The sequence below is a fragment of the Aethalodelphis obliquidens genome, unplaced genomic scaffold (assembly GCF_003676395.1).
Source record: "Aethalodelphis obliquidens isolate GAN/ISIS:26980383/991018 unplaced genomic scaffold, ASM367639v1 scaffold42, whole genome shotgun sequence".
NCBI lineage: Eukaryota > Metazoa > Chordata > Mammalia > Artiodactyla > Delphinidae > Aethalodelphis > Aethalodelphis obliquidens.
The window spans coordinates 3,927,083-3,940,531 of NW_020837986.1; the positions used below are offsets into that span (position 1 = coordinate 3,927,083).

At 45.3% G+C, this 13,449-nt stretch overlaps 1 protein-coding gene across 1 annotated transcript in view; it reads left to right on the forward strand.

The window, feature by feature from the left end:
- Positions 1-13,449, forward strand: part of PTPRT (protein tyrosine phosphatase receptor type T) — a 1,082,400-nt gene that overhangs the window by 389,975 nt on the left and 678,976 nt on the right. Inside the window, exon 4 of the mRNA XM_027078280.1 lies at positions 9,080-9,161. Within this exon, the coding sequence (XP_026934081.1) occupies positions 9,080-9,161 (82 nt within the window). The remainder of the gene's footprint in view (positions 1-9,079; positions 9,162-13,449) is intronic.

The following is a 13,449-nucleotide window of genomic DNA, read 5'->3' on the forward strand; positions in this document are numbered from 1 at the left end:
CTTGAGTCGTGCAGCCGCTTGTTCTCTCTATTCTCCATCACCTGCCTCAGTGAAATTACCTTTTATTCAGCTCTGTAGACCTCTGAAATTTAAGACTCACCTGACTTGGACTTAACTGGACTCGAAGCCCAGTCCCTTCCTCAGGAGTCCCTCTGGCATCTGGCGCTCTGTGGGTTTGGTAACTTCTTGCACAATTCAGGAGGGGGCGTCACAGGGAGGGGGGCCACTTTACCTCCTTCAGACTCCACCCCGACTCCTCTTTCATTCACCCACCACCCCTGCCCGCTAAGCAGCGAGCACTCCTTGTCTTAGGCAGGCCTCCTGGGGCTGGTGTGGGGAAGAGCGTCTCTCTTGATTTCACCCGAAGAAGCCCCTCCCCCACCCTCACCATGAAAATATATGTGGTCCTCTTCCGAAGAGGAGTGCTGGTGAGCCAGCATTTTTCTCTCTCTTATCTTTTGAGAAGGTGTTTGCAGCTCCTTGAAACTTTTGTTCTACAAATTCTCTGCTTGAGGACTTCAGTGGTGAGCCTAAGATGCCAGGCCCCTTAAACTGTGTCCTGACATAGCCACACCCTCCCCCAAACAGGCACACAGCCTGCCTTTTGTGGAGGGGATGAGGGTGACTCATCTCTGAGCCTCTCTTGGGATGTGGCTTCCTGGCTTTGCCCAGCAGCTCCTGTGCCGGGAGAGGTTTGTGCCTTTCCACGCAAGCTCCACTTCCCCAAACCAGGAGGTCTCTAAAGGTCTAGGGGTTGGGGGATGTGCAGTTGACAGCAGGGACACATGGCAACCTTGGGGTTGAAGGCTGTCCTGCAGGGAGTTGGGGTTCCCAGCCCAGGCCTTCTGCTCCAGTCCCGGCACCCCAGTGTCCCTGCCTCCATACCCTGACATGGAGCATCACGGGGTGGCCTTCTTCTGGCCCCCTCCACCCCGCCCTCGCTACTCCCTGTCAACTAGAGCTCCCTTCCTTCTCACAGTTCTTCACTCACTCCTCTGGCTCATCTCCTATTCCTGGCTCTCATTCCTCAGGGGCCTTGGTTTCCTTACGAGTGTGCTTTGCTTGGAGATGACCATTCTCCTTCACCTCAGAACACCTGGGCAGGTCTTTCTATCACTGAGGGTCTTGACATCACCCTGTCCCTTTGTGGTGTCTGTCCCCAGGAACTGGAGCTGGTAGGTCTTCCTAACCAGGACCAGAAGCACATTGATGGGATAAGCATCTCCACCCGAAGCTGCAGATGTCTTCTGGGGCGCTTTCTGACCAGAAGGGAAGAGAGGACTCCAGTGGTCCACATTCCCCAGAACTTGGTCGGCTGGGAACCTAGCCCCGGGGGCTGAGCTGTAGCTGTAACAGCTGCTTTTCCTGAACCCCACAAGACAATGCTCTGTTCTGCTATTGCGTTTGTTTGAGTGGGCTTCTTCCTTTTTTATCAGCAGTGAGAATCCAGGGGGGCCCTCACATCTCTCCTGGATGTCCTTGGTTGTGCTGCTTCCCTGTGAGCTGCCCTTGCAGCCTCTTGCTGCAGCCAAACCTGATCTCTCTAACAGTGTTCCGTAGTGCCCTGCCCTGTGGCTTCATACAGAAGCTCCTCGTGGTCAGAAACTTGAACCATGAATCCTAGCAGTCATTTGCATTGCCAGATTCCCATTCAGAACCCCAGCAATAATGGGCATTACCAGGATCTCGTTCAGAACTATAAGGCATGCAGCATGGATAAGGGGGTGTTTAGGGTTTGGGGGCTATATGTAATTGCTAGAGGCTGACCCTGCCAACTTAACCCCAGTACCCACTGCTTCTCTGTGGCTAAGGCCCGCCATCCCATAATCTTTCGGTGGCACGTTCTAGCCACCATCTGAAATCTCCCTCTCTGGTGCCTGGCATTGTGCTCCCCAGGGTTGGCCCTTGTTTCTGGAAGCAAGCAGCTTGCCCAGGAGGTTGCATGTGGACCTCGGAGTCAGCCCCATTGTGAGTGTTCAGGGGACAGGCCTCAGCAGGTGAGTCCAGGTGGGCCCTTGAAAATCCAAGCCCATCCGTCGTGGGCCTTCCTTCCTTTTCTTTCTGGGGAAGAAAGGTGGACTCCCTGGCACTGTTCCTGATACCCCCAGCCTTGTGACCTTCTAATCTCATGCCACTGAGGGCTCTATCTCATGGCAGTTTGCATGACTTTAAAAAAAAACAAAACTCTGTCTCTGGAGTTGCATGCCAAGAACAGGACCCTCTTGGCTCCTGTAGGTTTTGCGAGCACTCTGCTCTGAGCAGTCTGGCAGTGACGGGGAGGATATTCCCCATCTGTTCTGAGAGGTGCTTTATTCTCAGCTGCATCCAGGACCTGCCTTTTGTTGTAAACATACCGTGGACCCTAATTCTAATGTCTTGTGAGTCCGGAGCCTTCATCAAGGATTCTGGGGGTTGTTACTGTCTCCTTCCCCATGCTTCTGCGCTCTCTCCCCTCCACCTCCCCAACTGCCGTGGCACCTGCAACCACCTGTGCCTCTTAATTTCCGTGTACCTCCACATGGACCCAGTTCCCACCTGTCATCACTCACATCAGAGTCTGTTGAGTGTAGGAATTTTAGTGGAAACTTGGGGTGAGGGCACAAGGGGTAGTCTCATTGGGAAGCCCATTACTTTCTTCCTCTCCCACCATTCCCTTGAATTTTCCTTCTCATCTCCCATCACTCTGCCCAGAGAAAGGGCAGTAATAGTAACAGTCATCAGTATGTTACTATATGTATTGTAAGCATTTTACAATTATTCATTTCATGAAAAGAACAGTACCTTCTTCCCCTTGTTTCTTACAGAATATTACTCATATTTGAGAAACCCAAGACTCACCTACCCCAGTGCGTTACAGAAAAAAATTCCCCAGAGGAATTCTGATAAATAAAAGATTCTCTGTCTCGTTATAGAATCCTTATTCCTGCAACAGGAAGGAGAGAGAGCGGTGAACGAATGTATGTTTCACTATCATACATCCATTCTCTCATGACCAGCCTTGGGTTCGTTCATGGAATATTTGTTAATAATTATGATCTAGGTTAGATACTGAGTAATGATGTGAGAAACAGAGTGTCAGAAGAGTTTAATAGAATTGGACTTTGATTAACTGGGAAAAAGTCAGAACTCTGCTTAACCAAGTGTTTTGGTTAAATGAGAGTAGGGCTGCTTTTCATTGAAGTCCAGTGATGGACATGGCTGCGAGCCAGGAGACCGGGGCCTCAGTCCTCAATCCACCTCTGGCTTCCTTTCTGAGCTTTGGTAGCTTAGTTTGCCCCACTTCTTAGGGTTGTTGAGAGGCTAGACTGAGACTACCTACTAATAAAAGGTTAATGTGGTTGACCTTTATTATTGTGGTTTTATTTCTCTGTTTTTATTATTATTCAGTCTTAGTTGATGATGTGCCCCTCTGTTCAATACTGATACCTCCTCCAGTATCCTGACCCCAATTGACTTCTGTCCCTTCTAGAATCTTATTTCATCAGTCCCTCATTCCCTTGTATTTTACGCTATTTCCCTGACACATTCCTCTCTACCTAAAAGCATGTTCCAATCTCTACCATCCTAAGAAATCCACTATTGGGATTTCTGTGCTTGGCCTTAGGCCCTAGTCCTTTCTCTGAACTGTGTACTCTGTCTTCCAAGGTGACCTCATCTAGTTCTATAGCTTTAAATGACATTTAGATGCCAAAGCTATCACATTTGTAGCTCTGGTCCCAGATCATCCATGAGCTTCAGAATATAATGCCAGCTTCCTACTCAGTATATCCATTAAGATGTTTAACTGGCATCTCGAACTTAACATGACCAAAAGAAATCGTGATGTAGCCCTGCCTGTGTGCCCAGACACACACGTTCATCTTCCTCGTGTCAATAAGTGACACCAGAATCAGCCTAGAAGCTCAAGCCTTAAATTGAAGAGTCCTCATTACATTTTTTCTTTTCTTCACTCTTCCCATCTTAATCTAACAGCAATTATTTTCATCTCTACCTTGAAAATATCTCTCAAACCATCAGCATCTCTATTCTTCATGGCCAACACCATTGTCCAAGCCATACTCATCGTTTGATTGGGTCACTACTATAGCCAACTGTTAGGTCTGTTTGTTTCATTTTTGCTCAAGTGCCCCCTACCCCCAAGTCAATTTCCACAGAACAGCCAGAATGATCTTTTCAGAAGGTAAATTAGATCATGTCACTTTCCTGCTTTAAATGGTTCACTAACAGCAGAAAATTCAAGCTCCACACTAGGTCGTGTAGGACTCATGTCATCTGACCCTCAACTAACATTGCAGCCGTGCCTTGTGCTTCTCTAGCTTATTCACTATATCCCAGCCACACCAGGGTCTCATTCTCATGTTCCCAGATCATCCCCGAGTTCTCTCCTGCCTCATGGCCTTTGCGTGTCCTACCACCACTTCCTGGACTTGCCAATTTCATTCTTCTGGTCTACTCTTAATAATTACCTCCTTAGAGTTCTCTCCTGACCACTCTAAGTAAAGTAGACCCTCTGCCGCTTAGTTAATCACAACATTTTGTTTATTTCCTTCATAATACCAATCACAAAATCAATTTAATTTTCCATATTTTTCTTTTTAATTTCCATTTCCATTCATAAAATGTGAAGTTTATCAGGGCTTGGCCCCTAACCTTCTTGTTCACTTTTATAGCCCCAGCATGTGCCTCAATGCTTGGTACAGAAGAGGGTCTTTATAAATGTGAATGAATGAGACACTCTTCCTGTTCCCAATAGGTTTAGAGTTTAGAGAATGAAAAAATTCATGGACAAGCAATTACAATCTGGTGTGATAGGTGCTATAGTAGAGTTAATTGTACTGTGGTACATACCTGACACAGGGATAGTATAACATGCAGAGAGATATGAAAATGTAATGCACCTCAAAGCACTTACCTTTTATTGTAAATATAAAGGAGCTCATTTTTAATGCAGAAAATTTGGAAAATCTAGAAAAGTGTAAAGAAGAAAACATTCAACTGCTGTAATCTCTCTAATGTCATTAAAAAGATTACATTCATAAATCATTGCCAATCCTACTTCATCTTTTGTGAATTACATGCTGAACTCACTTGCTGATTTTTCTTTTGGAGAGTTTGTTTTGTTGATTCTCAAGGATTGTTTACACAAAACATATTTTCCTTTTAGCTGGCATATATATTGATATTACAGATATTGTTCTCAACTTGCCATTTGACTTTTAATTTTGTTTTATTCAGACTTTTGTTAACATATAAAACATACTTTGATATTATAGTTATAATGTATTTAAGAAATATACAATATTTCAACTTTAAGAAATTGGTTTTTAAACTTCTGTCATTAATTTATTGCTTCAGGGAATTCAGTTAGGAAATGTATAGACCCAAACCTGTATGGTTTCCTCTTTGAAGGATTTATTGAAGTTATACATTAGTCTATTATATGATCTTTGTGTAAATAATCCATGAGCATTTGAACAGAAATTTTATTCTCTCTTTATATTTGTTTAGTAAATGCATTATTACTCATATTAGATACATACTTGATATTTTTTCCTGTTTGGTCAGAGTCTAAGACAAGTGTTAAAATCTTCAGATGCTGGGGTTTTTTCCCATCATTTTCTCCTTTTAAATCTATTGACTCACGCATTTTTTTTTAATGACCATTTTAGTCCACTTAATGATTTTTGTATTTCTTTTTGGTTTAAATTCTACTTTGATGCTTTTGCATTATGTTTACAACTATTTTCTGTTTATTTGCATTTTCCTATTATGTCTTTGTTCAACTTGTTATTTTTAAGGTTACTGAGTCATTCTATATTAGGTGTTTATCTTATAGCATACGATTAGGCATGGTTTATTTAGACAGTCTGAGAGCTTTTCACTATTTTAACCTATTTATATTTATTGTCACAATAGAAATTTTTTCTTTTATCATTTTTAGTACGCAATTTCAATGCTTTTATGCTATTTCTTTTAAATGTTTTTCTGTGTTTGGTGTGTTTTCCTTTTATTTTTTCCTATGGACTTTGCTTTTGGATTCCTTTGAATTATTAAAAATATAATTAGATACGTAATTCTTTATCAGAAGGTCTTCTGTTGACTTCCTTCTGCAGGATGAGGCAGCTATCACACTTTTATTTCTACAAACTTTCCCCCTACCCTCTGCACAATTTTGTTTGTTCAATCTCTCGTAAGGACCCTGCTATCTTAGTAAACCCCTCTTCTGGAGTGATTGTCATGCTGGTGCCAGCTGCTCTATGTTTGATGTGACTGTCAGCGCCAAGTCACTGTACATAATTCCCAGGCAGCAGTGTGTTGCCTTAGTGATAGATCTTACCACCCAAGGAGGCTGCCTCTTCACAGCCATCACCACCCTTTCCACCATTTCCCTGCTCACTTGTTATAGCTGTAGAGCTCTGGACCTCACTGACACCCCTGGCCTCTGAATCCACTAACCTGAAGTGACCACACGGACCACAAAAAGATTCCACATGGGGGTTTTTCTGTTGATCTTATCACCCACCTACATTCCATCCACAGCTTGGACTGAGGAGTAAAAGACAGGAGAGAGAGGGTCTATTTGGTTGGCTGTTGAGATGATAGAGGTGAAAAGTGATGAAGATTTGAACCAGAGCAATGGCATTAATATCCAACTGGTTTCGATCTACAGGATGGTTACCTCATATGGTTCAACTTAACAGCAGAGATGGAAAGACATGGACAGATAGGAGAAATACTAAGACAGAGTCAAAAGAAAAAAAAAAAAGGATGTGAGGAGTGGGGCAGACGGAGAAGCCCAGGCAGATGTCTGCATCTCAGTTTTCAATGACTGGATGGGGCAACCCACTGAGGTCCATCGTTCAGGAAGGATGGCCCATTGGGCAGTGAGGGAGACAGCTCATCTCTGTTGTATACAGATTGTGTTGGAGGATCTATGTGATATCTAGGTGGAAATACAGATCTGTGAGCTGGATAAGTGAGACCCACGTTCAGGTGAAAGGTCTAGAATGGAGATCTGGGCTTGGGAATTATCAGTGGATTGATAGCCATTGAAGGAAGAGTGTTTTCAGTTTACAAAAATGGATAGAAGAAGCCCACATTTGAAGAGTGGGTATAGGAGAAGTGCTTACAAAGAAACCAGTGGTAGAATAGACACAGATTGATGAGAAGAACCATGAGAGTAAAGTGTCGCCTGACCCGAAATAGAAGAGAGACCCAGAGAGGGAGAAGCTATGAACATCAGTAATTGTAGGAAAATGGTCAAGAATGAAGAATAAGTATAGCAGTCATTTGCTGAGAACCTACCATGTGCCACATATAGTTCTAAGTAGTGTATTAACTCCTTTCACCTGAATCATTACCCAGTGAGGTAGGCGCTATAATTACAGATGAGGAAACCGAGGCACAGAGCAGTAAGGTAACTTGCTCAAGGTGTACACATACAAGGTGGAACAACCAGGACTAGAACCCCGGCATTCTGACCCAGATCCCAAGCCCTATACTATTTTCCTTCTTAAAGTAAGATAAAGATTGAAATATGTGTATTGGATTTAAGCAGTAAGAGCACTAGTAAGATTACTGGTGTCTGCCATGCAATCAGTGTTGGGGGAACTGCTGAGGACAAAGTCCAGGTGACAGGGGTTGAAGTTTTGCACTGGGAAGTAGGGGAGTGTAGAGTGAGTGTGATTAAAACTATTGAGAATTTTAAATGTGATTGAAACACAATTGGGCTATAAATACAACTGCTGCCAGAGGGTAGCTTTTAAAGAGTAAGAGAAAATCCAAGCGTTTATGTTTGTCAGAGTCAGGAATAAAAGGGAGGATTCGGAGATATGTTAGAGAGAGAGAGAACCAAGAAGCTGGAAAATGCAACAAAGGTAGAGGTCAAGGGCGCTGGGGTGTGCCTTGCAGAGAGGGGGCGGTGGTTGGTGTGTAGTCATCTGACCCATGAAGATTGGGTTGATGGATAGGAAGTTAGAAGTCAGCCCCTCTGTAGTCCTCTTGCCTCTTAAAGATGTGATGTGGGTATCTTGCAGGGATTGGATAGGTGATGTTGAAAGGGGAACATTTGTGTGCGGTATAGGAGTGGAGAAGGCACTTTTGCAATAGACTTGCCGACACTGAAACGAGGAACTGGGGCTTTTGGTGAGAGTGGTATGGGTGATGAGTCAACAGAGTGGGGGAACCCTGGGTTTGTTGAGAATACAGGGAGGTCCATGCAGCATACAGTCTCTAGGAAAGTTGAGATCCCGGGTGCCACATGCACTGCAGAAGCAGGTTTAAGAGGGGTGAGTTGGGAGGGGGGTGCGTGGTAGCGGTCTGTGCCAAAACACACTGAACATTCCAGTTTGTGGAGTGGAGAAGGACAAGTGTGAGCATGTGGCTGAAGCTGATTGGAAGACGAGGCCATTGGAATTAGGGAGGTCAAGGGCATTGGTCATGCTGTCCACACAGATAGTCACATCTCCTTTGGGAAGGTGGATGGTGGGTGACAAGGAAAGCTGTTTACTGAAATCAGCAGTTTGAGTGGGAGTCAGAATGGAGGATTCAAAGAACTTGTTGCCCTTGGATTCCCGGATACCAACAGTGGTGCCTGGGGCTTATTTTCAAGAGGTGTTATCAGGTAATTCAGATGGACTGTATTCCTTGGAGATGTGGAATTAAATTAAGGTAAACCCTCCTTGGCTTATGGTGGCTTCTCCCTCATCCTTCGTAAGAAAGTTGAGATATTCAGAAGTCATTCTTCTTTGTGCTTCCCCTGAAACAACAATGAAAAAGGTGCAGATCGGGGTTTCCAGGCCACATTTGGGTTGTTTTCCCTGCATCCCAGTGTTAGTTGTGAAAACCGTTAGAAATGTTCCATGTGGCTGGTTATTCTTTTGCTAGTCACCGGAATGTGGTCTTTTTACCTTATTTTGAAAATCCACGTCAATTGCCGGGGTAGCATCCTAGCCTAATATAAGACGTCTTTTGGTAGTTCTAGTGGGAAGCTGAAACATAAATTGTTTGGGGGCTGGGCAGCTGTGATGAATTCCTACAACCACTTCTGCGAAATTGACTCCTGCCTTGTGTGTTGCAGGTGATATTTGAATCCGTCTCTCTGAAGGGTCATCCTGGCTACATCGCTGTGGACGAGGTCCGGGTCCTTGCCCATCCATGCAGTAAGTCTCTCCCCTCATCCTAACACAGCCTGGCTCCATGCCAGACTGGGTAGCTTGGAGGCTGCAGTCCCCCCCTATTCATTCAGCTCACAAACATCTCTCACTCTCTTACATACTCAATGCAATCAGTCCTGAATAAAGCCATAATTTTGCTGCCTGTAGGCAGCACCTCCAGGACTTTGCAGAGAGCGGCAAAACATCTTTGTTTGAATCTGTCTATTAAGGGAGTCTAAAGTCCTGATTGTTTGTTAGCGGGATTCAGACCACTGAAGTGGAAGAATTAGAGGGCTTTGGATAGAATCCTGTGCAATTGTCTCAGAAAAAGAACACCACCAAAACATTGAGCAAATTAGCACACTGTTCACTCACAGGGAAAAGTACCCCAAAGCTATTAATTCTTTAAAAGTAATTTTAAATACCCTCATCAACTCCGTGTAGGCATAGGGAGAGATTTCTCACAGTGGTTAGTACTTATGGTACAGTGTCGAGAGTTCTCAAAGACATTCCACTCCTCCAAGCCCAGCCAATTTCCCCTGGAAGTTTTCTCTCTTTGTGTATTTAGTCTAAGATATTTGAATGTGTCTGAGCAAGGAGATGTGCTTCCCAGGTTCGCTAAATCTCAGAGGGGACAAGTCCTGGGTGCAGGTAGTTGAGATGGCGTCATATCCAGAGACATTTGGTGGGGGATATGCCTGGGGATTATGGCAGCCCCATAGGAGGGCTGGTTAAGTTGCCAGCCCCATTAGTTTGTTAGTGTCTGCAGATTGGAAGTTCCTATTAGTTTCTTGGCTCCATTGGGTAACTAACTCGTAGCAGAGTTGTCTCCACTTCTTCATTATAGGCATGAGTCATGCTATGGGCTCTGGTGCAGTTTGCTGCTCCCTCAAGAGATATAATATGTCCTGTGCTTTTATGCCTTTCATGCCTCCCATAAGAGATATAATATGTCCTGTGCTTTTATGCCTTTCATGCCTCCCATTTTGAGGCTCTTCTCATTTCTGCCCCATCTGTGTTGCTTTAATTGGAATGATTCTTTCAACTTCTGCTACAGTGAATTCATCAGAGCCCCAAACATCACTTCCCTCCCCTGGCACTACAGTGACATTGTTTGACCCATTGTCTTAGAGCACCTTCTCTGGAGGAATTTGGGAGGAGTTCCAAGGGGTGTTGGCAAGACAGTATTTTGGATAACTGTGTTTGGTGTCTGTGTAAGGGAAACCTCCTCCCCAGGAATCAACCAGCATCTCAGAAATGCTGAGATCCTATTAGATTCTCCATTACTCTGGCCTAAGGTTCCTACCCTCTGGGCTACTTCCTGAGTCTTTGGGATTTTCTCAGGTGGATCTGTCCATTCAGTTATGCCCAGCAAATGTCTCTGCTGAAACAGACTTTATGTGAAGAGGGTCCCAGAAATCCCCCAGCTCTGCAGGGTTTATGTACTGGGTATACACATGAGTCCCTCGTACCAGGAGTAAGTCTTCCCCTCCCTTGACTCCTGGGAATCAGCATCTGCTGCCCCTTGGAGAATGATTGTTGACCTCAGACCATGTCGGGAGATGTCTGGTCTACTTGTGATCCACGTAACCTCACACACTCAGCCTTGCACAGCCATCAGTCTTGAGGCAGTCTCTCTGAAACAGGATTTCAGCAATCCCCAAGCCCCGCACACATTGCATCCTCGGAGCCGCATCCAGCTGCATGCATGCTGCTTACCCTGTGCTGGATGCTGGCACTAGGGCTTTCTTCCTAAAAGAGTCTGGCCTGGTTCTCTCTCCTGGGATCCCAGAATCCTGTCCTCTACTGGGAATTTTTACCTCCACCATGACACCCAGCCTGACGCCTGTCTGTTGTCTCAGCCTCAACTCTGCCTTAACTCTACCCATTGTCCGTGGTTTGCCATCGCAGCCCCATGCTTCCTTCTCTCAGAGAAATCTCCATGGGCGAGGGTTCTCTGGAGGGCATCTGAATGCCTGTCCGTGCCTGAAGTCTCGTGGCTCCTCTTGGAATCCTCCTCCCATTGAAGCTGCTTCTGGATTTTGGATTCTTCTGAGAGCGTGATACTCCTCCTGCTGAGGAGTGTGCATTATGCGGTTATGGAATTGCTGAGAGCAAGGTACCCAGCAAATGGGCCATGGGACATAACTCAGGAAGACGTGACCCTGGCCGTGTTCTTGTGTAATGTGCTGCATCTGAGTTCAACTCAGATGCTTAGGAGGCTTCAGCTTAAAACTTCTAGAAATCAAAACGTGCAACTCTGTGGAAGGGGCTAGAATTGGAAAATTCCATTTAACTCTCTGTGCAAATATTGGTGGTGCCTGTAGTCCCCTGAGTTCTATCCATAGCTCGTGAGTCATGTGGGGTTGACCAGGGCCTAGCAAAGGCCCCTTCCCAAGGCCCCATGCTCAGTCCATATCCAGCCAGGGTTTTTATTCATTCTTTCTTTCAACGAGTCAATTATTGAGCATCAGTGATGTGTCGGGAACTTCTGCTGGACACAGAGGATACTTAAGTGACCAAGATAGGTAGGTCTTTGTTCCCATGTTGTATACTTAGCAGAAGGACAGAGGGAGGAAGGACATTAAGTAAGTAACTAATATTAAGTAAGTCACTAGTATAATTTCAGATAGTGATGTGTTGTGAATATAGTAAATGTGAGGGACGGATGTGGAGGGGCTTCCTGGATAAAGTGGTCAGGGAGATATCTTTTTTTTTTTTTTTTTTGGGGGGGGGGGGCGGTGGGCGGACCTCTCACTGTTGTGGCCTCTCCCGTTGCGGAGCACAGGCTCCGGACGCGCAGGCTCAGCGGCCATGGCTCACGGGCCCAGCCGCTCCGCGGCACGTGGGATCTTCCCGGACCGGGGCACGAACCCGTGTCCCCTGCATCGGCAGGCGGACTCTCACCCACTGCGCCACCAGGGAAGCCCTCAGGGAGATATCTTTGAAGATGTGGTCTGAGCTGAGATCTGAGTCGTAGAAGGAGTTCACTGTGTGAAGGGCTGGGGAGGGGGCATTCTAGGCAGAGGAAAGGGCAAGTGCAGAGGCCCCCCAGTGGGATCCGCTTGATGCTGCCGGAGTATCCTGAGCGTGGGGAGCATGGGGGAAAGTGTTTCTGAGTGAAAGGGAAGCAGGGCCCTGGACATCATTGTGAGTGGTTAGTTTTTTTTTTTAACTTATCAAACTGTGTAATTTATTATTTTTTAATTAAAGTATAGTTGATTTACAGTGTTGTGTTGATTTCTGCTGTGCAGCAAACTGTTTCATTTTTTTAATATATATATATTCTTTTCCATTACGGTTTATCACTGGATATTGAATATGGTTCCCTGTGCTATATACTAGGATCTTGTTGTTTATACATTCTGTATATAATAATTTGCATCTGCTAACCCCAGATTCCAATCCATCCCTCCCCATGCCCCTCCCCCTTGGCAACCACAGGTCTGTTCTCTATGTCTGTGAGTCTCTTTCTGTTTTGTAGATAAGTTCATTTGTGTCATATTTTAGATTGTGAGTGGTTAGATTTTTTTAAATTAATTAATTTTATTTTTTCCTGCATTGGGTCTTCGTTGCTGTGTGCGGGCTTTCTCTAGTTGTGGCGAGCAGGGTCTACTCTTTGTTGCGGTGCACGGGCTTCTCATTGCGGTGGCTTCTCTTGTCATGGATCATGGGCTCTAGGTGCATGGGCTTCAGTAGTTGTGGCACACGGACTCAGTAGTTGTGGCTTGCGGACTCTAGAGCACAGGCTCAGTAGTTGTGGCGCACGGGTGTAGTTGCTCTGCGGCATGTGGGATCTTCCCGGACCAGGGCTCGAACCCGTGTCCCATGCATTGGCAGGCGGATTCTCAACCACTGTGCCACCAGGGAAGCCCCATGACTGGTTAGATTTTAATCTAAGTGTAGGGAGGCACCACTGGAGGGGTTTATGCTGGGGATTGATATGATCTCATTTAATTGTTAAAAGATTACTTTGGCTGTTATGTGGAAGAGGGGTTGAAGGGAGAATAGAGAAGAAGTCAGGAGAACTATGACAAAGAAAGTTCTAGAGTCATGTAAGAGATGATGATATCCTGGACCAGGTAGTAGAGAGACATTGATTCACCATCTGACGTGTTTACTGAGCATATATGCTCCATGCCAGACGCTAGTCTGGGTTCATGGAAGTGAGTAAGGACAGATTCATTCTTTGCCCTCATGGGCTTCCAGTGATGTGAAAGAGACTGAAAATAAAACCATCAGGTAATTATCTGGTCTATAACAGACGGTATATTAGTCAGCTAGGGCTGCCATA